The 22,423-nt window shown below is 45.0% G+C and overlaps 2 protein-coding genes across 4 annotated transcripts in view; both read left to right on the plus strand.

Annotated features, from left to right (window-relative positions):
- Positions 1–223: 223 nt before the first annotated feature.
- WFDC1 (WAP four-disulfide core domain 1) lies at positions 224–17,786 on the plus strand. Of its 2 annotated transcripts, none has more exons than XM_064160038.1 (7): positions 224–499; positions 7,124–7,319; positions 7,904–7,987; positions 9,483–9,623; positions 10,837–10,878; positions 11,690–11,764; positions 17,658–17,786. In XM_064160038.1, exons 1-6 carry the CDS (start codon positions 353–355, stop codon positions 11,746–11,748), a joined length of 669 nt encoding a protein of 222 aa, XP_064016108.1. In that variant the 5' UTR covers positions 224–352; the 3' UTR covers positions 11,749–11,764; positions 17,658–17,786. The 2 variants fall into 2 exon arrangements, with proteins under 2 accessions (XP_064016108.1, XP_064016107.1); XM_064160037.1 differs by lacking the exon at positions 17,658–17,786 and adding an exon at positions 12,881–15,574.
- Positions 17,787–19,998: 2,212 nt separating this feature from the next.
- Positions 19,999–22,423, plus strand: part of ATP2C2 (ATPase secretory pathway Ca2+ transporting 2) — a 31,205-nt gene continuing 28,780 nt past the window's right edge. The window contains exons 1-3 of one of the 2 annotated variants that reach the window (XM_064160040.1): positions 19,999–20,080; positions 20,552–20,778; positions 20,889–21,154. In XM_064160040.1, coding sequence (XP_064016110.1) covers positions 20,004–20,080; positions 20,552–20,778; positions 20,889–21,154 — 570 coding nt within the window. In that variant the 5' untranslated portion in view covers positions 19,999–20,003. Of the gene's footprint in view, positions 20,081–20,551; positions 20,779–20,888; positions 21,155–22,423 lie in introns of those variants that run through there. The other variant, XM_064160041.1, reaches the window with a different exon arrangement.

The raw sequence follows: 22,423 nt of genomic DNA on the forward strand, positions 1-22,423 counted from the left end.
GATGCCAGATGTTGGGAACAAAGGTCTAAAAATAATCTTTCCAAGTAATCTTCCCATCTATCATTCAAAGAGAGCGTGTGCTTTGTGTGAACATGTGAGCTGAGAACCTGAGCTGACTTTAAGCACAGAAGTTCAACAGCAGCTCCTGGCTTCTGCTTGTGGGTTGTTGGTTTTTTTTCTTTTTTTTTTTTATTCCCTCCCTCCCTTTTCCCTTCCCAGAAGCTGCGCAGGGAACAGCGAACAGCGGCTCTCACCAGCCCTCAGCCCCTCGCGTTCCCTCCCTTCCTGGCTCCCTCCCTCCTTGGCAAAACCGACTCGTCTGGATCCCAGAAGCTAGTCTCTCCTTGGAAGAATGGATTCCAGGCTGCTGTCAGAGATGCATCTCTGCAAGAAGATCTTCACTGCAGCCTTGTGTGTCTTAGTTCTGCTGCCGCATTCAGGCTGTGCAAGGACTCTCTGGAAGCGTTCTCTGCATCCGAAACTGACGGCAAAATACGATGTGAGTAAAGTGGGGTGAGGTGATTTTGGGGAGAGCTGGGTGTGCTCACCGGGAACAGGGACTTTTCTTTAGGTGTGTGCATCGTTTTAGAACGAGAAGCATTTGAATCTGCAGGCTGCCTCAGTATAAAAGGGTTGCACTAAGTTTCCCAGACTGCACGAAACTTTTGCCACCTAGCTGCTGCCACGGGGAACTGGTACAGCACGGCTGGTACCGGGAGAAGATGCTGGTACAGCAGCCAGTGCTGCTTCTCCTAGAAACTTCGTGGTTCTAGAGCTTCAAGGGAAGTGTGAGTGGGCAGAAGGGGAATGCAGCATCTGCGTGGCTGGGATAGATTTAATGAATAGCAGAAAATGTGACTTATTGCTTCATACGATTTACTGCTTAGAGCAGGGAAGGTGGTTCCCTGCCCAGTTCCTCCACTGCCTTTTGGGATACCTTTGCATAAATGCCCCCATCTCCTAGAGCTAATGTGTACTAGAAGGATAGTAGCATTGCCTAGGGTTCTGTAAATCACTGGAGCACAGAGACCTCCAGATCCCCAGTGTCAGTACCATGCTGACCACCTTAAGGAGTGTAAGAAGCTGATTGTGAACTTGCCTGACATATTCACAATCTCCCCTCACATCCTGGCAGCTGTTCCTGCCCACTGTAGGCAGACTTGCATGGACCATGGAGCTCGCCTTCCTATTCCAAGTCTGCCCTGGTACTTAAGAGCAGTAGTGCAGGAACTGAAATTGATGCAGCAACAAATTACTGAGAGAAAACAGTAGTAATGAGTATTGTTCTGGTACGTCTGGGCTGAAAGACTGTTAGAAGTGGCTGGGAGGAAACTGGGAGGCAGAGGGGAGACATTAAAAAAAAAAATTTACTTCAGGGTGACTCTCAGGACCTGCTGTTTAGAAAGGAATAACAATTAATTTGACATTTTGACTTGCTCCATTCAAGTCCCCTCAGAAGCCAGCCTCACCCAAGGTTTCTGCCCCTCAATCACTCAGGTAGAAGCTCCAGCCAATCTGTCTAATGCTCAGGTCAGATTCTATCTTCTAGCAACTGTGTATACATAAGCAGCTCCTCTGTGTCACACAGGGGTTTCTCCACCTGTTTGCTGCAGCCACATATAAAAGCTTTTAATTTAAAAGGATAGAGTTTCCTCATGACATCTAGAGGGATGTTTGGGGGCAGCTACATTTGGTTTGTGTGACCCAGGTCTTGTGCTTATGCTGAATGAACTGCAGTGTGGTGCTCTTGTCTCCTTGAAGCTTTGCAGAAAATACTCTGTTAGTGTTTGAAAGACATCCCTGTACTTTACCACAAGGCATTTTCTTCATGGTAAACTCCCCCAGGACAGGGTATCATCTGGTTTGCACTTCAGCTGCAGAATGGTGATGTGGGGAGCTCCATTTCCTGCACAACCACTCACTGGAAATTGTATTTCCTAGTATGTTGTTCTGTCATATTTCAATGTGAAGCTCAAATTCAATGGAGCACTGAAGTAAGTGACCCAGAGAGGTGGACAGGAGTAGAACAGGAATTTACATGTTGATCTTCAGATAATGTGCCCTATAGAGGCACAGAACTTGCTCCCCTGAAGACATATCCTTTTCTTTCAGCCTACAATTCTTCAAAGGACTGTTTTTTCTGGCAGCCACAAATCCAGGTGCTACTGATCTGGCAAGAATTGCTCATATTGACAGAAACATCTTATCTAGGGAAAACAGAAAATGCTTTTCTTTTTACTTCTCCTCAAAGCCTTGTAAGGAAGAAAGCATACACTCTCCATCCTCTCTTATACAGACAGATTGTTTTGGCATCCCCTCTTGTTTCTCAGAAATACTTTCTTTTCTACCAAGTGCTGTATGTTCCCTACAGTTCAAAAATCAGAGGTTGTGGGTGGAACAGCTGATTTGTGAGTCACTTGGATGGAGGGATAACAGATGGAGCAACATACAGAAGAGGGGCCGTAGACATCCCTGTGGGACCCTCAGAAAGACATGGGCAAGGTCAGCAGGGGTAGGGAGTTGACTGAGATGTTGTCTGAGTCCAAAAATTCTTATTCTGCAAAAGGAGGAATGTATCCACCCAACTGCTGGCCACAGAATGATGAGCAGGTGTTAAAATGAGGAGCTGGCTTGAGGGCTGGTGAAGAGTTGTGCATTAAGGTATCAGAAAAAGGATGGTGGTTGGCAAGGAGGGATCAAGTGGGAACAGAGAAAGGGGAAAGAGGAGAGGGAATGCAGTGAGAGGAAAAAGCTATCAGCTGTGGTAGGATGGAGGAGCTGGCCTTCCAGCTTTTAGCAGATCCATGTGTTTTACAGCCAGAGGGGCACTTTGTCAAGCTTAGTAGTTTGCAGCTGGTGTTCTGCAGTCCCTGCACAGTCTGTGGACTGTTCCCAAAGGACAAAGGGTGGGAGCTACCTGAGAGTGGGCTTCAATTCATTATCAAGACACACCTATTGGGAAAAGCTGGGAAGTCTTAATTTTGTTCCAGTGTCAACTCTATCAAGTGTTTTAGAAAAGATTCCAGCCTTCTTTTAAAGCTTTCCAGAAACAAAGAATTCCTCACAGCTGCTGTCATTTTCTTCCAGCAGTTCATTTACCCTCCAGCTAGCTGTCATAAATCAACCCTCTTCATCTACCAGATTAGCACACCTCCCAGGAGATTTCTGTCCTGCATATCCCTCAGAGCAACCTGTGAGCGGAGGAGCCCTTTTGAAACCAAGCCTCAATCTGTATTCTCTGCTTTCCAGTCCTCTCATCACTACTGTGTATCTTCTTGGAGCCCATCCTCATTTTGCAGTAATCTTTCAGTCCTGCAGACACCAAAACCAAACCTACTAATCCAGAGCAAAGGGAAGGAGAATGTTAATTCTGCTGCTTTGGTCTTTTACAAGACTTATGCTCTGTGCTTTTCCATGTCTTTGACAGAAATATTAGAGGGCTCTAGGCTCCTCCTGACTGTGTGCCAGAGAAAAGGTGTTTAATGGCCAGTGTTTGGAAACACCTACCAGTGGCAGAACTGGTGACCAGAGCCTGGGAATAAATCTCACACATTATCTTGGGGGTGGCCATGCAGAATATATGAATCATCAGGGAACTGTGCTTTGACACAAGCCCAGGGTCTAGTTTCAGGCACAAATAACAGAACATATCTGGGATTTTTTTGGAGGCAGGCTTCATCCTACTGTTACAATTGAAAATACGGGGTGAGAATGAGTGATTGCATTCAGGTTCTTCCATCTTTGCTGAACATATTTCCACAGCTGAACTCTGAACTTTTCCCCTTACTTTGTTTCTGGACATCTCTAAAGCAGATATTGTCATTAAAATTATTTAAGAAGTCCCCATGGGAAAAAAAAACAATTTGCCTCCTGAGTTGGAAAATATTCTGAAAGGAAGAAATTTTGGCTGTTGTCACAATCTGTGAAAACAATAAATCTGAGTTATGCTCAGACCCTGACCCCTGGGAGAGCTTTTTAAAAGACCTTGTAACCTGTACCTAGAGACAACCTTAACCAGGCTATTTTGGGAATGAGGGAATCCTGTTTCCCACTGGCATGGTTTATGCATACACAAACCAGTGGCAATAGTTTTATTAGATCAAATGTGCAAAGAAAATTTTGTTGACCATGAAGTTTTGAAAGAAAAGAGTTCAGAGCAGGAGGTGAACAGACACCATGGGCAGAGAGGTCATGAGGTACAAAGTTATTTGGCTGAAAATGTTATATTGTTCCCAAACGGAAATCTCATTCATTGAGCCAAATGTTCACTGCAATTTTGGCTGCTTGGTTTCTGAATCATTTGTGAAGCAACTGCAGTAATTGTTTGGGCTTTGGGATGTTAGTTTGTTGTTGGTTTTGTTTGTTTGTTTTTTTATCATGTACCAGAATTATTTTGGTCACATTTCAGTCTGCAGCTGACATTTCAAATAATAAAAGAGTAAATTGTGACCTTCCCAGATAAGTGCTCCCTCCAACAAGGAGATCTGTTAAATGTTTGGAACTGCTTAGATTTATTGTTAAATGGTCCCTTATATCTCAAAAACATATCCTTGATCCAAGCATTTCCTCTGTTTAAAATCCAACAACAGCCATAATAAGTGCACTTTGAACATCTTCAGTTCCCAAGCACATCGTTTCAAAGCTGAGATGTTTTCAACTGCTGAGGAATGAGTGATGTGATGCTTTACACCTTGGTTTATACTTTAATATCAAAAATTGGGAAATACTTGGTGTCAAGCCTACTTGGTGGCTCAAACAGCCTATCAGCTCGTGGGAAAACAACCTTACAGAAGAGGTTTCAAGCAGTTTCTTGTTCACTGAGTGGAAACATCTAAGGAAAATAGAGAAGAAAATCGTGTGTTGATACTGGAAACAGGGCAGGAGGCTGGTGTTTGTGGAGATATTAGGAATTCTCTGTCTCTCTCACACACACGTTGTGAGGAGAGACTGAGGGATTTGAGGCTGTTCAATCTCGACAGGAGTCAGCTCCAAGTTGACCCTATTGTGACCTTTCAGTATCTTAAGGAGGCTTACAAGAAAGCTGGGGAGGGACTTTTTAGGATGTCAGGTAGCAATAGGAGTAGGGGGAATGGAACAAAGCTAGAAATGGATAGATTCAGACTGACTATTAGGAAGAAGTTCATCACCATGAGGGTGATGAGACTCACGGGTTGCTCAGGGAGGTGGTGGAATCCCATCCCTGGAAGTGTTTAAGGCCAGGCTGGATGAGGCTCTAGACAGCCTGATCTAGTGTGAAGTGTCCCTGGCCACAGGCAGGGAGGTGGGAACTAGGTGATCCTTGTGGTCCCTTCCAACCCCTGATTATTCTAGATATAACCAGGATATGGATTTTCTTTAGCACACACCTTACAGCAGAGATTAAAACTTCTGATCATCCTGATTTTCTCTCTGTAGTTCTACACTGGCTAACACTCAATCGCTCTGTAACCAGGCAGTAGAGAAACTTGGCTGCTCTGCATTTGCCCCTGGCTATAGCTCAATGAACAGAGATCAGCTTTGGTGTGAAAACCACCACCTTGTCCATACCATTCTGCACTATGTGCAATATGGAAGTAAAATTTCTCCCATCAGCACTACCAAAAATGTGCATCCTTATTTCTTTGGGTAGCCCTTGGGATTGCTCTCATCCTCTGCATTAGCAACTATCCTAAGGGACTGAAAATTACCCTGGATTCACTGTTGCCATAACTGATTGCTGCTCAGTCACACGTAGCAGCAGAGGCCATGTGGGCCAGCAGTCAGTCCCCAGGGCAGTGGAGCTCCTGGGGCTTGTCCTAGGGCACTTGTTGAACGGGCTATGTGGGGACACGCTGTTTCGCAAAAGCACACACGCTTCGCAGAAGCCTTTGGCAGGTTCCAGCAGTAAGGCTGTAGCAGCATGTAGATCAAGAGGGATGTTAGTCTCACCTCACATTTCTCCACAGCTTGGTGGTGAAACCTAGATACCCCTCAGGGACAATTGCACCATGTTGTTTCTTGGAAAAACATCCCCAGTTGCCTGTCACTGATTTCATAACCCAGCAGTGATCAGGCCAAGTATATGTAGAACTTTAAATCTCAACAGCCTGCTGGTAAGTGCATGGCATTGCTCACTTCATCCCTCTGGCTTTACAAATGCAAATCCAGAATCCATCATTTGGTTAGATCTTGTTAATGCCTGTTAATACAATCTGAGAAACGATTGCCCTTTCTGAGTACTTCATGCTGCTCAGGGGAGCTGAGCTCAAGCCCTCAGATGAGTAGTTCAGCCATAGGTGAGAAAGGAGTGGGTCTAGGTGATTCACCTCTCACTTGGAAGGATCTGACCTCTTGCTAAAATGCCACCAGCATGAATAATATCTGAATGCTGCCTCTTATAAATGTTTCTGGTAAACTCCTGTGCCTATTAATCCACTTTAAATCTCCCTTGTCCTTTTGGTGCACAATGAACAGCTGGGCTCCCTTCTGCTGTAGTCAAACACAGCCTTGTTTTCTATGGGGTTAAACTGACACCACCCACACAGATCTCACCCAAATCATCCCAGATTTGAGGAACAGTCTCTAATTTAACAACCCAGGACCCCACAGTGGGTAAGAACAAAACACTGCCTTGTAAGTTCTGATCCAGAAGAAGATGATGAAGGTAGAAGGAGTCTACTAATGAGAGAGGTGCTAACTGGAACATGACTTTTAGATCTTATTTGGAGACATTGCCTCAAAACAGTACAGTGTGATTAACTCTACTACTTTTCTATCAAAGTGTTTTGGTGGAACCATCACGAGGATACCTGAACTCTTTCTGTCTCTTTCCCAGACCAGTATAAATGACTTCAAGGGTTTAATTTTTTGCCTTCACAGTGTCATTACAATAAGCTTAATTATAAAATGGGTTCCACACAATAATTTGGTGATTTGGTGTTTCCAAAGCAACATGCTAAGGTGGTCATGCAGCTCTCATCAGTGTGCTGGAGATGGGGCTGGGGCAGCTCAACAGTTAATTCTCCTCTCTCATACTTCAATACTTGAAAACCACTGTTGACAAATCCCTCTTCTGTTTCAAGTGCTGGGATGTTTGGTATTCACCTTATGCCAAACCTTTGTTTCCTTTTCTTTTCTTTGCAAGGATTATGAGTACCCTCTTCATTCTCACAGTTCCCACTACCAGAAGAACGACCGGTGCCCCCCGCCCCCGCAGACGCTGCCTGACCGAGCCTGCGAGGTGCCCAGCTGCCGCTCGGATTCCGAGTGCGAGAGGCACAAGCGCTGCTGCTACAACGGCTGCATCTACGCCTGCCTGGAGTCGGTGCAGCCACCGCCAGGTAGGGTGGACTCAAGTAACCAAACTGTTAGAGAAGCATGCAGAAATGATGGTCATCAATACCAAGCGATTTGGTCTTGTGTGGGAGGTATACTTTGAGTGTCAGTTGAGGATAAAGCTTCAGTTGCACACTACCGATTTTTGGGGTGATTGCTGAAGGGGCAATTTTTGTAACGCCAGCTGGTGGTGTGCACCAGCATGCATAGTAGAAATCATCCCAGGCCAGTTCTTCTCCTGGGATTACACATTCAGAAAAAGAAGCAATCCCAATCTGGGTTAGTGCTCACAGAAGCAAGGCAGCCACCTCCTCTGTTGCACGCCATGGGAGTGGAGGATGGGAAGCGATAGCTGCTTTGGCCTGTATGACGCCAGGATCTTGTGGCCCTGGATAACACCCACAGCTCTATTGCTCCTAGGATAACAAGAGCATGACTAGCAGTACCTTGCTGAAAACCCCAAACCATTCTTCAGGAGCCTGTCAGCCTCATCACTGCTGTTAGAGGAAATCTGTGACATCTCCATAGTGATGTGCCCTATGGCTTCTCCACCTTGAACTTTGTGGGTTCTTGTTTCTGTCTTTTGCAGTTTTAGACTGGTTGGTTCAGCCCAAACCCCGCTGGCTGGGAGGAAATGGGTGGCTTTTGGATGGCCCAGAGGAGGTCTTACAAGGTACAGTATGTTTTACTTCACATCTTCTCTGTGATATCAGCAATTGTGCAAAGGCACTACATAATGTATTCATCGTACACAGGGCTTGCCACAGATGTCGGGATATTGAGGTTGCTGCTCTTTGTCTGGAGTTTCCTCAGGAATAATGCTTTGTGGTGCTGGGGGTTAGTTTCTAGTGCAGTAAATCAGTTACTTTTAATGTGTATGGCTTATCCAGCAGAGCACTAGGGAACTGGATTGGTATCCAGTCTTGAAGTAAGTAGAAATTTATCTTGTTTTTTCAGAAAAAAGCCTTGTCAGCATGCACATATTTTCTGCCAGCTTCCTGATAGACTTTGAGCAGAGCAGATTTGGATTAAGAGAGCCTTTAATCCCAAAGTGCTACACTGCACAGATGCCTTGGGCTGGGGATGTGGCTGCTGAGCTGGAAGGCTGCTTTGAATGAGAGCCCCTGCAAAATTCTGCAGAGTTGTGTCAAACTGGTGTGGAGCTGACTGGGAGCATCTAAACTTGGAGACTGCTTATAAGATTGTCTTTCCCAAGCTAATTCCATAGGAAAAGGCCTTTTAATTAAATTTTGTTAATACCTCAAATTGAACCAAGGATAGAGCATGAAAATGGGAAGCAAAGTTTTCTTCTACAAGACATTCCCAGATGTATGTGTTCCTGAAGTTCTTCATTTCTTCGTGGAGAAGCTGTTCCAGATTTTGATCAGTGTTAGTCAGGCACAGGCAGTATCAAGAAATTACCCTCTTTGGTTTTGCACAGATGGTATCAAACTTGCCAAACTTTGACTCTCATCTATTATGGACAATCCCAGTTCTTCAAGAGAGAATTCTGCCTCCAACTCATTGGAGTTGCACTGCCAGAAATAAGATAAAATAGGTTCTTCCTCATCCATCTTTGTCATGCTTATATTATTTGTTCTTATCTTAACACCTTCATCTCAGCTTGAGGCAGTAATTAGTGAAATAAGAACCATCAGTCATGGCTTCAGTATTACAGCAGAGCTCCTTGAAATTAAAGTCCTAGCAAATGAAAGGGTGGAGTGTCCCAGCATAATCTGTACCTTTAATGGATACAAACACTGCCTGTGAGTCCTGCTTTACTTTCTTACTCTGCTCTGCACTTGCAGGATATCCCAGATCAGGGTGGTTAAAGCCTGCCTGTAGCCAGGCATGGTACTCCATAGTGAGTCACATCTGAGGCTTGAATTCATCACTAGGCATGGAGCAAAGAACAAATCAGCAAACTGCTGGTTTCCTGCTCGTGTTTCACCGATTCCCTGGTCGTGTATAGACACATCAGGCTTTGTGCAAGGTGTGAACTGGATCACCCACTCTACCCAGGCTTCTTTGGAGGTGTTAGCTTCTGGTCCGTTTGCATGGGAAGTGGTCTGAGATCTTGTCTGGGAGGACAGGTGTCTGTGTTGTCATATTTTGGTAACCTGTGGGTGTTACAGTGATGATTTATGACCTGTGGGCTTCTTTTGCAGCTGAAGCCTGCAGTACCACTGAGGATGGAGATGAGCCTCTGCATTGCCCCACAGGCTATGAATGCCACATCATCAACCCGGGTAACACAGCTGAAGGAATCCCTAACCGAGGCCAATGCATCAAGCTCCGTGGAAATCCAGGTCAGCTGACTGGAAATCTCCCCTCCTTTCTTGTTCTGTTGTGCAAACCCCTGTAAGGGACAGTGCACTCTCTCTCACTGGCTTTGAAGGCGATCTGGTGGCACCTCTGCTCTCAGAGGTTTCCTAGGTTTTCTGCACAGCCTAAGGCCCCAGGGCAGTGTCTGACAGCTGGGCTGGGACACAGTCACCAGCCTACAGCTATCTCACTTCTCAGTTGCCATTGGCATTGGCTCTGTGACATACTCAAAGCAAGGGACACACTTTTTGGCTCTGTATGCCAGCATCCTCTGGGATTGTGTAAGCAGAGCAGGCAGTAAGCTGCATGTGCCACTATTACACAGCACAAAAATAGAAACATTAAATATTACCACACAGTTAACCACAAAAGCTGAGCTTCAAATTCCAGTTTCAACTTCTGTCTTGGCTTTCTGCATCTAAAACATTGTTCCCTTTATTCTGCTGACACATTTGTCCAATGAAAGAACTTACACAAGCCAACCTGTTTTCCAGGAAAGCTTTTCATAACATGTCTACACATGTGTGACACCATTGAATAACAGGATATGTATGTGTGCACTGGGTTACAAATCATCTTAGTATAGAAACACAAGGCAGTTTTGCCATTTGGTCACTGTAAAAGAGAGAAGAATCAGCAACACAAACGTTTGAACTTCTTCCACAAAAGACTAAGATGTTTCCCAGAGCTTTTTGACCATGTCTTTTGTAACATTTTGCTATTAATAACACCCATAATAACTGAAGTAATGTATAGCTGTATGTCTCTTAGACATGAGCTGCTTCTAAGAGCTTAAACAAACATAGAAATGGTGAGCACAAAAACCTAGCTGGTGAGCTTTAATCATGTGAAACACTAAGAGATGGTCTGAAATTTTACCTATCTTTTCTTTCATTTGAGGAAAGCTATGACTCCTTGCCTCAGTGCTACTGAAAAGAACATAACATGCTAGTGGTCAGCAGCTAACCACTCTCAGCAAAAGCGAGTTACACCCACACAGTTCAATAACTTAAACAGTTCTTATAAGAGGTTTATAGCAGCCTACACTTCTTCAGCTACAGAGGTCTTTTATTATCCTGTTTGTGAGGTTATGGTTTCCAGATCTATGGATCCTCTGTGCTGTACACAGAAGGCTGGAGTTTAACACAATTAATGAAGGCTGTCTGGATATGATCTCATTCCTACCTTCTCTTTCAGATGGACGCAACCTGAGGCATAAGTATTACAAGGAGTATTTTGGTAAGCTGCTGCCATGAAATGTTTACTGTTGTTATGCTTACACGGAATCAGCAGCTCATGAAATGAAGGTCTGCACATAGCAAAAGGAGAATCTTCAACCTCAACTCTCTGTGTCTTGGTCAAAAGATATTTTGAGATCTGCAGTGGCCTGACTAGGGACTCTTAGGAATCAGTATATCCAGCTATGGCACAACATCTTAAACAGTGCAGCCTTCTGCCAGGGGGTCTCACCCAAGTGGTGAAGAACACCCAATGCAGTTACCTTTTGTTGTTTTAAAACATATTTTTGGAGCTTTGCTCATGGCCCAGGACTCCTTCCAGATGCACACAGAAGTCTGTCAAAAGCAGAGTCTTTTGCCAAGAGCTTGTACTGTGGTATGTGATAAGAGATGACTAGAGCCCAGTGGATCACTTCCTTGTTGCTAACTGCAACCCAAAGAGGTGTCAGGCGCTTGCACAAATTGATTGATACATGTCTCAAAGGAAGCAGGAGGATCTTCCAGAATGGAAGATTCTCTCATGGTTTCTGTTAAGCAGAGGATCTGGAGGGAAACAGGCAGATCAAACAGGCTGAAAGTGATATTCAGATATAACTAGACACTATCTTTGATATGATAAGATTTATGAACAGCCAAGTTTAGCTGATAAAACTAGGAAAGAATTTCCTTTCCTCTGTCTAGTGAGATACTGAAGCTCCCCCTGAGAACTGCTAAATAATGAGAGCAGTAAAACTGTAGTATTTAAAGAATCTTAAGCACACTTTTATCACAAACTAGTTTAAAACCCAACTTTGCTGGTATTTGTTTTACAGGGAGCAGTTCCAACAATGCGGTCGGCTACGTGAAAAACCAGCAGAAGCATTTAGGCTAATCAAAGGTGTGCCTGGGTAAGTGTCCTGTGAATAAAGGGAAAGGTGAGTGGAAATAATTGGCACTTAGTATGCAAACATTTAAAGAAGTTGTTGTTTGAATGTGAAATTAACTCAAAACACCAGTGTGGGGACAGCACCTTCAAACTATGTACAGGTGTGTAGCTCAGGCTCCATGAAACACACCAACAAATAACAGTGTTGTAAAAATACCTTGAGAACACAAGACATTGAGGATTGTGTGTTCTCAGCTCTTCCTATCCCACTCTCACTTTTTATTCTGATTTCACAAGATGCACCTGATTTCTTTGAAGAACTGTTGTTTTGTGGGTGTTTAGAGGATGGAGTGATTCTCAGGATGACAACAAAATGCTGAAAAGCTTTGTGTGTGCCTTAAGATTTTACATTTCTGTTTAGGTAGATCTTCTACTACAGATATAGGAAGAAGTTCTTTCCAGTGAGGATGATGAAACACTGTCACAGGTTGCCCAGGGAGGTTGTGGATGCTCCCTCCCTGGAGGTGTTCAAGACTAGGTTGGATGAGGCCTTGAGCAATCTGTACTAGTGGGAAGTGTCCTATGTTGGGGGGGAGGGAGGTTGGAACTGGATGATCTTTGAGGTCCCTTCCAACCTAAAGCATTCTGTGATTCTATATAACTGCTCCTGACAGACAAATTAACAAGCTCTTTGTGATGGACTGTTTGCAGTAAGGGTCAGTCTCGCAAACCCTTGGGCACATGGGTGATTTTATGTGGCGTAACTTCATGTGTGTGAACAGTTGAGCAGTGGGACCCACTCGTGAGTAAATGTAAGTGTATCTAGCCAGAGAGAAGCCAGCTCTAAAAGCTCCAATCAGTTTTATCAAGCTTTGAATTAGGCAAGAGTGAAAATGTTTATTATACCAAAGGTTCTGTCCCAAGATAGTTTTCTCAACACTTTCATCTTCTCTTTAAAACTAACTTGAGCTTAACTGGCAGTTAAAAAAACAAAGCAGCTCAGTGTGTCTTTTGTGTACCTACGTCAGGCTGGCTGTTAAGATTACACAGCTACATAAGGACAAGTTCTGTGCAAACATCCTAGGAAGGATAAATATTTTAATTCCTTTTTTTGTGTGTGTGTTTGATTTTCACCCAGCTGGACCACTCTGTTAAGCAGCTGTCAAGGAATGCTTTACCCAACAGTTTTCTATTTCGGAAGAACTCTGTTGCCAAACTGTCAAGAGCACATCTCCAGCGTTACCCTGACCCCTGCCCATCACTGTTAAAAACACTTTGCCATTCAAGGAACAGGATGGGTCTAGATTTTAAGCCTATCAAGAGAAATGTGATCCCCCTGGAAGAAACCACATCGTTTATGAGCTGCCCTTCTACCAATGAAATGCAAATACCTTCAAGCAGATCCTTGTAAGCCATAGCACCATTATCAGGCTGCTGGAACAGAGCCTGCCCTTTATGTGCATCTTGTGTGACTGATTCAGATTTCAGGACTCAGAACACAACTCAGTGTTACAAAAGTGACGTCAAAATTGTTCCTAAATATCATATCTAAGTTGCATTAAAATAGGCAAGACTGTAAAACTAAAGGGGCTCTCTGGATCCAATCCAGTGTCTGCCCATCTTAACAGCTACTTTAAATAGGACTTCCCATAATCTGAAAATCTGAAGGAATCCACAGGTGTCTTCTTTTCGTATTTCTACCCAGGATTCACCACGTTTGACATTCAGTCAACAAGCCTAAACCTGAAATCTTAAGAATTTGAGCAACTCTGAGCTAGAAGCAAAACAGGTTTTATGTTTTTTTAAGGTTACTTTTCTTCAGCTTCTCAGTCTGGTGAGCTGCAGACTGAGAGCTGATGGCGCAAGAGATTTTTCTATAGTATCTAAGCAGACACATGTGTGCCAGTCTTCTTGAGCTGTTGTTTTCAGCCAGCACAGTTCATACTCACAACATTAACATCTTACCTTTCTGTACCTGCAAAACCTCAGCAAGAGGTCTGAAATCTGAAATATTTCTTGCATGTTTTAGAAAAGAAAAATCAGAATAAATGTTTGTGATTAGAAGGATTGTCTGGCAGATGGGCAGCTGCTCTTTAGAAGGCCTGTACCTTTATGTTGGCTTCCATAAATCCTTAATGTCCTGATTTGTATTTGGGCCTTACAGCTTCTTTTAGCTGTTTAGCATTATGAGATAGAAAACACCTTTTCTTTGAATGTTTCCCTTTGTTGTGGCAGTCCTAAAGGGACAGTTGCATTGCATTTTGCTAGGCAAAAGGAGCCACGTTTGCTCCCTTGTTTAGTGCATCTGCATGCATACAATTAGCATTTTTGGTGCGCAGAGTAGCAGTGGTGTATAAAAATACCCCATTCACAGCTCCAACTGCCTGCTTCCAGACACAAGCCATGGGATTATTTTCTTCCACTCACCAAATGGATTAAGCCAAAGCTAAGATGCCTGTAAAACACTTGATACTTTGCATGTGACATTTGCAGCTGGGAAGATGAAAGATGCCAAACTGCTCTTCTGTTTCCTATCATGAACAGGCACACTCCTCAATGCTTTGAAGAGCAAAGGAACAGATGAGTGGCTCCACACTTTCCTGAATACCTTCATTTGTTGAACTCCATTCACTTTGTGCCTTTATTACAAGCTGTAGGTGTTAAATGCAACACCACATTTGGACAGATCTATTTCTAGAACCTTATCATATACAACTTCATACAATGATACCTTAACTCCTGCTGAGAGACAGGAGCCCATCCATATTTTATTGTCCCAGTCTGAGTTTAGGCCAGAAACTTGCAGCTTGGCCACTGACATTACCTGACAACTTAAAGCAACGCAGCTCCTAATGAAAGTCTTCGTGCAGCTTTGCTCCTAGGAACTCCTCAGTGCAATGGATTGAATTTTTTTTTTTCAGCATTACTGTTTGCAGAAAAGTTAACTTCTGATGAAATGAGCAAAACCCTCCAGTGGTTGCTGCTAAACCTCAGACAGTGAATGTCAAATTGTCCCATTTCAGAACGTAAAATTCAGAACCTAAAAACCTGCGAGGATCTAGTCGAAAAACTTGTGTTGAGAACTTACAAATCAGCTAAACTAAAACTTCAGATCTCAATCTAGCCTTGTAAAACATCAAAAACATGCTTAATTTGAGTGGACACATTCACTTCAGTGGCCACTTTTTTGGACCTACAGAAGCACATACCTAACCAGCCTGCTGGATGAGCTGCTGAAGATACTACTTGAGAGAGGAATTTTTTTAAAGAGAAAATTAACAAATCACTATTTTGTTGATGCATTTCTGTTTACTGGGTGTTATCAAAGGCATCACCCTTCCTCACGGTGCTACAGTGCTTGGGGTTTTTTGGTCAAGTTACTTCTTTTCAAGTTACCAATTGTCAAACTCAGAAACAGAAACCACAGGAGAGACTTGTCTGCATGCTGTGTTTTTAATACTGACATCCATCAAAGCTGAAAAGAAAACACAGACCAAATGAGTTGTCCTCAGTTTGTCTTCTCTCTCTAGACAAATGGTTTAGCAACAGTCTCATGAAGCACAGCAGGAAATCACTAATGCAGTTTGTTTTTAACGTTTCCTTGTACACTTGAGAGCATGTTTGGTGCTATAGCAAACATCATGTGCATCACTGTGTGCTAGCAACGCTCCTGGCCTTCCCATTCCTTGGGTGCTGCTGCTGCTGCTAATGGAACTGCTCTGCCTTGCAGCAGCCCCAGGCAGAGCCTCCCCAGTTGGTGCTTCTGGTGCTGAGATGTGTGCAGGTTCTGCCTCTTTGGTGCTCAATAAAAAGTGATCAGTATATTTTGCAACCCTGCTTGGTTTCATTTGTGTGTTCTTGACATACACTTGGCTTCAAACATGAAGAAAATGACATATCTTTTAAATGTAAGTTGTTGGAAGAGACCAGGAAAAAAGGCAGGGATACAAAAGTCATTTTGTCCACTGGAAGGGAGGTGACAGATCTGCAAAACACATCTTCCACCAGCATCTTTACAGAGGAGCCGCCTTTGTAGGTCAGATGCTCGCTCAGTTCTTAGCACCTTCATTTCTGTTGCTCAAAGAGGAGCTGATGGACAGCACTGTAAAGGTAACAGTGATGGTAACCTAAGTAGAAGGTGGCTCTTTTATTTGACCAGGCATTTGCCTTGTTGATTTAGAGCTGTGGCTCACTGCCGGATGGATTTCATCTGCCAGCCCAGTGGTTTGTTCTGAACATGCAGCTACTTAGACAGCTCTGCAGGAGGCTAACGCTTGCTCCAAGGGTGGAAAAGTAAACCAAGCCAGAGGCCAGTTTAAGCTTGGATACCGGAGCTGAAAGAGGAGCCTGGTGCTGAGAGGCTGGGCTGCTGAACCAGGCAAGACTGCACCATCCACTAGCTCCACCCACACCAGTCTTGCTCTACCGGCTCCTCAGGGATGAGCCGAAGTCCTTCTGCATTGCTTCCTTTCTCGCCTGAAACCATCCAGAGGAGTCACAGAAAGAGAAACTACCTGTAGTTTAGCCAAGGAGGGATTAGCAGTGGGTTGTGTGGCTTTGGAAAGGATTTCTCTGGGCCTTGAGAAGACTTCGGCTAGCACTAGGTGTCAGCATAGCTCTTCAGTCTGGCAGTGAAGTTATCCTTGGGATGAGGAACTACTCTGGCAATGGCCATGTGGCCTGATTTTGTGGGAGATGATGACAGCGTACATAACTCCTACCTCCCGCTGTGAGGTGTGAGATGGGCTGAGTGTCTCGGCTTTCAAAAGAGCAATCTGATCAGTGAACACTGCAAGATTATGTTTTTATGTCCACTTGTTTCCATGGTAATGCAGGCAAATATATTCTCTGTTGATGTAGCTGGCTAACAGCCTCTGTGAAAAAACATTGTGGGGCCTCAGGCATCATCTGCAGGTGACACTGAAATGCTGGACATGCCTAGTTCAGAGTTCCATTAAACTGTATGGTGAAGAAGTGTTTTGGTTACTTTGAGGAAGCTGCTCCATGGTTTCATGAACAGTGAAGAAGCTTATGAGGTTAGGACAGTCCATAGAATGTTCTCTGGAGACTGACAGTTTCTTTTTGCCCACTGCATGGCAGAGATATGTTTCCAGAGGAAGCAGTTCACTTCTCCCATCTCACGCTGTCTACACAGGCTACAGTTTTACCTAGAGATGTTGTCAGGTCAGCATTCATTGCCTCTCTATAACAAAAGGATTTACAGGATCACTTAGCATCCTTTAAAGATAAATAGAAAAGAGACTTTTTGATGGTGAGGCTACAGAGGTAAGTCCTCTTCCTATTATTTTCTCCATCTTTATGTCATTCTATGTAGGCAAACAAGCAAGAAGCTGTGCAAAATTAAATAAATAAATGAATGAAAAGCCACATACTGACAGCTTCTGAGACATAGAAGTGGTGGTGGAGTTCATTTCACTCAGCCTGAGCTGCCCCACCAGACAAATCTGCTAAATTAAGCAGCGGGGGCTGTGCAAAGAGAAGGCAAGAAATAGAATTCCTCCTTCCTTCCTGGTGACAACCCTAAGGATTTCACCTGGTCTTTATCAGTAGTAGTGACTCTTCTCAGCAGTGGCCAGTGCTAGGACAAGGGACAGCAGATACAAACTAGAACATAGGAGGTTTCACTTGAACTTAAGGAAAAACAACTTTGAGGGTGACAGAGCACTGGAGCAGACTGCCCAAAGAGGTTGTGGAGTCTCCTTCTCTGGAGACTTTCAAAACCCACTTGGAGGTGTTCCTGTGTAACCTCCTGTAGGCACACCTGTGTTATCAAGGGGGGGTTGGACTAGATGATCTCCAGAGGTCACTTCCAGTCCCTGCCATTGCATGTTGTTGTGATTCTAAGATGGAAAGGAATCATTGCCCAAATCTTTGTTCTTTGCTTTTATAATCAGGGCCAGTGGATGTTCCTTCTAACCAGGAGCCTGGGAAAAACCCAAGATGAAAGCAGAGTATTTGGATTTCTGGGGAGCAGCAAACAGTAAATTCTACTCATGCACCAGAGATGTTTTCCCTCAAGGTGGCACAACAGGAACTAGAGTGTGACAAGCCTGGGCTATGGCGAGGGAAGCAGATAAAGGAGCTTTGAACTGAAGGCAGCACTCTGCCTTCACAGCAGCAACCTTTCAGGCTCATGCAATCTGAGATGATTACAGCTGCTAAGGTGTTTGGATCTTCATAACAGGTATGTTCTACTTTAAAAAAAAATTAAATGAAAGCTTTCCTAAATAACCTGTTTAGAACTGGAGTCTGGCCCTGAGCTTTTGTCATCCAGTTAAATAGGAGATACTGGAAAGGGACTGTAATTGGGCTGTGTATTATGGTTTAATAGTGGGGGAATGATGTCTTATACCAGAATGAAGAAATACAACTTGTATTAGTGTTGTTCTCTTTACATTATAGACTTGATTCAATTGATTCCATCATTTTCTAAGCCATGGGGTAGCAAAATACATGATTTTTCCATTAGATTTCCTAACAGACAGAAATCCAAAGAAGCAAGAAAATGAAACTTCAGCCCACTCAGCAGTTTGGCAGGATGCATGGCAAATAATCAGCAACAACTATATTTTCTTTCTGCATTTATTCCATTTCATTGCTGCCTAAAATGTAATTTCACATTATGGGATTGAATGAACATAAAGATGACAGAGAGGTTTCTGAGCCCTGTTCCTCAGGAGCTGCAGATCTGCTGGATAACAGCCCACAGTACATCTATTATTATGGTGCATTATTATGCTCATCAGCTGGTCTTTCTTCTTTTCTATGTCCTGTTTGTCATGGTGTTTTTGTTGTATCTCTCACTCTACCATCCTCTCTCCCAGGAGTGCCTCCATGCCAGCCCAGGATAGGGCCTCTTGGCCCATATCCACATTACATGGATCATAGAATTGTTTTGGTTGGAAAAGACCTCTAAAATCACCAAGTCTAACTGTTGACCTAACAGCACCATGGCCATTAAACCATGTTCTAAAGTGCTGTATCTAAAATGTTTGAGCACCTCCAAGGATGCTGATTCCACCACCTCCCTGAGCAGCCTGTTCCAGTGCCTGGCCACTCTTTCAGTAAAGACACTGTTCCTAATATCCAAACTAAACTTCCCCTGGCACAACTTAAGGCCGTTTCCTCTTGCTCCATCACTTGGTACTAGGGAGAAGAGACAGATCCCCACCTTATTACTACCTCATTTCATCTAGTTGTAGAGAGCAATAAGGTTTCCTCTCAGCCTCTTCTCCAGAAGATTCAGTTTCCACAAGCCACAGAGTTTTGTGAAGGGAAGTCAAATAAGGAAACCATCATCAGGAGCCTGCTGCTCAATCAGCCAATGCTTGGCTAAAGAGAGACCTCTCTGGATGACACAGTCATGGTCCATGGACATGTTGCATACAGCAGAACCACAGAAGAGCCCTCAGGCTCCTCACAGGTAGCAGCTCCCATTGCTATATGCCAATCTGATGGGTGAGATTTTGGATGAGAAAAGCAAGAACAAAGCCAAGGAAATTTATTTCCCTACTTGCCTAGAGAAGGGGAAGATGTTTTTCACCACCTTTCTATCAGAGCGACTCAATGTGATCCCAAGGCTGTGACTACTACAAACACACTCAGATGAAGAACAGAATGTGTTTCCTTGCCAGGCAGTGCCTGCTTTACCGTATCAGGACCATGGCAGAGCCAGCTGGCTCTGCTCCAGCTCCTTACAACAGCTACAGAAGGAGGGGACCATCTCAAAAGCATGTGTAAGCTCAGAGATATTTTGCCACCTAATTCTCATACATTTCATAAGGTCCAAACCTCTCTCTGCCCTGGGGAACTTGGGCTGCCTTTTAGCCCAGGCTAAGCACCTTACGTAATCCCTGGGCAGGGCCTGGATGTGCACTGCCTGAAAACGAGTGCCCAACATTATCCCTGGATGTTTTCCCATGGGAAGGAGAGCTGTTGCAGCAATGCAGGAACTTCCTTCATTTGCCTGATGCAGGCAGTTCAGGTCATTAAGAAAGCATTTCTCAATCAGAGGCCAAGGGAGTTAGGAAGCCCAGCTGTGTTTTATGAGCAACCGGCTATGTGCAGGATGTTTTCAAATGGCTTTGTTTTGTCCCCTCTCTCTGGAAAGCAGCTCTCCCTCCACACCACTGGGACACCATGTGTTATCTGTACCTGCTGGTGGGGCTTCCCATGGGGCTTCCCAGCTTTGGCTGGAGCTGGTGGGACCTGGGAGATCGAGGCAAAGAAGCAACACTGAAATGCTCCACATTTGCACTGAAATGCTCCAGTTTGATGGAAGTTGGCCAGGTTTTGAGTACTGTGAACTGCCACACAGGTAAGAGTCTGAGGTCTTGGCCCTGTCATGGTCCAGGTGTCACCAGTTCTGCTGGTTCAGGGCTGTGAAGCTGGAATCTGGATGTCCTAGGAGAAAACTATTCTGCAGGAAACTGCATAAGATTTTCCCTGACTGGGAATGACATTTATTCCCTCAATGCAGTTTTTGCTGTCAGTGGAGGATCTTAATCTCCTAGTCTACACCTTAGGGACGATTTAAGCCTAAGTGAACCATGCAGTCATGATGCCTGAAGGAGGATGTAGGTGTCCTGGAGCAGAGCAGAGAAAGATGCTCCCTGACAGGTGGCTATAAGTCTTCAGAATGGATGTACCAGGTTAAGGTTAGCCATATGTTGAGATCCACCATGAAAGGAAGTGGCAGGCTGTGGTTTTTTTTTAATAAACGAGCATCACAAATTCACACATCACCCATTTGTGTCCTCTCCCTGATGTGAATCCTTCTAAATTCCAGCCTTATGCTGACTGGAGCGTTTCTCAAGGAGGATCTCCCCAGCCTGGAAGTTTACAGAGGCTGGGCAGTGTGTGTAACCTGTCTTGTCTCGGCAAAACACCCTCCCTCTCTGCCTGCCCGAGATGCCACCTGCCGATGCTCCTCCCGCAACCGGCTTTCAGAGGGTGGGGGACAACCCAGAGCTGCAAGACCTCAACCTGCTCTTCAAGTGCCAGCCACGCACACAAGTAGGTGCCACCTCACCCTTCTATCAGCCACAGTCTTAAACACAGCCTTCTCCTGGCAGGGTTTTGTGGGCGAAGCACCTTGCCCCACCTCCCTCCTTCCCTCCCTTCAGCACCGGCGGCCGAGGGCGTGACTTGGCGACAGGTAACCGCTGCCTGTCCCCTCCTGTCCCCGCAGCCCCACGCTCGCAGCGCAGTTCCAGCCAGCGCTGCCGGCAGCGGCAGTGAGCGGCCCCGGCCAGGTGGCCCCCGGGGCGCTTCCCACCGCTGCGCAGCGAAGATGGTAGAAGGAGGCTTCGCCAAACTCTTCCAGAAAAGGTCGTTTTTCCGCTTTGCACAGAAATATCACCCCCTGGGAAGCGGCGAGCCGGAAGAGGAGGTGAGCATTGCCCGCGCCTCTTGCCTGGACCTGCTGAAACAGGACTGGGGTTAATTTTCGCTGCTTGGTCTGTCCTGTCCCGTCGGTAACTTGGTATTGTCGCCAGGGTGCTCTGTGGTCTTCTCTCTCTCTGTTCCAGTCCTTCCCAGTGCAGCAGAGGCTGGGGTTAACGATGCTTGCCAGGCAGCAGGCTGAGACTGGGAGACTGGTTTCTATGCAATGCTCCCCAGACCTACAGCTCAGGCCAAAGTCCTGGCCAGGAGAGTTGTTCTCTGCAAGGGGTAGATTGAGAACTGAACGAAAGGCGGAGGAGAGCAGCTGCCGCGTGGGCCATGGGCGCTGCCAGCCTGAGGCTTTCTCCAGTGCTTGCACAAAATGCAAACGCTGCCTCGGCAGAAGGGTGAAGGAAGAAGGACCCAGGCTAACCCTGTCCCCTGGTGTCACTGCCCTCTGTGCTGTTGCTGCAGTCATACTGGTAGCAAATGGCAAAGGAGAGCTTTCACTCAGACCTGCAGAGTCCACTCTGAAATAAGGCTTTCTTTTCTTGAACAGTGCTGGGGTATGAACATTGATCTTTTTTTCCCCCCCTCCTCCCTTCAGTGCCTCTTCTCAAGAGTGGCCAGTGGTGATTTAGTTGACACATTTGCTGTTCTCCTTGTTTTTTCACCACAAACCCTTTGGGTCTGAGATTATTTTACTGTCATGTCTGCTTAGCACAGGGGTTTCCATTGCTCAAGCCCTGTTTTCTTCTCTCACATGAAGATCAGTTGGCTGATCTCCCAGGTGAACCTGATTTCTCTAATCCCTCCAGCAGGCAGGGTTAGCTAGTAAGCACACTTCACGATAGTCATGTTCTTTTCCACAGCTGCCTGATTGAGGTCTTTTATCAGGTGTCATTTCAGCTAATCCTCTGCTCCCCTCCAAGTCTGAGCTTTCCAGTATGGGGGTTGGTCAGTGCTACACAATCAAGTACATAAGACACTGGGCTCTTACCTAATGCATCGCATGGGGTAGTGCTGCTCTACATTGTTTTAATGTAGCCCAAAATCCCGGGAAAGGCAGATCCAGATAAGGTTCAACAGAGTACTTGTAATCGTGCTGTGAGGGGAAGCTGAGAGCTCTGATCATACACAGGCAGGAGGCCACCAGCAATTAGTCTGGGTTGTTCTTTGGTAGTACCATTCCTGTACTATACCAAAATAAATAATGATGCATCTGTGCTTCCAGGTTTAAACCTTCCTGAATTTTAGCTCCAGGAGAGAGAAGTGA

Source organism: Pogoniulus pusillus, chromosome 20 (assembly GCF_015220805.1).
Source record: "Pogoniulus pusillus isolate bPogPus1 chromosome 20, bPogPus1.pri, whole genome shotgun sequence".
In the NCBI taxonomy this organism is placed as follows: Eukaryota; Metazoa; Chordata; class Aves; order Piciformes; family Lybiidae; genus Pogoniulus; species Pogoniulus pusillus.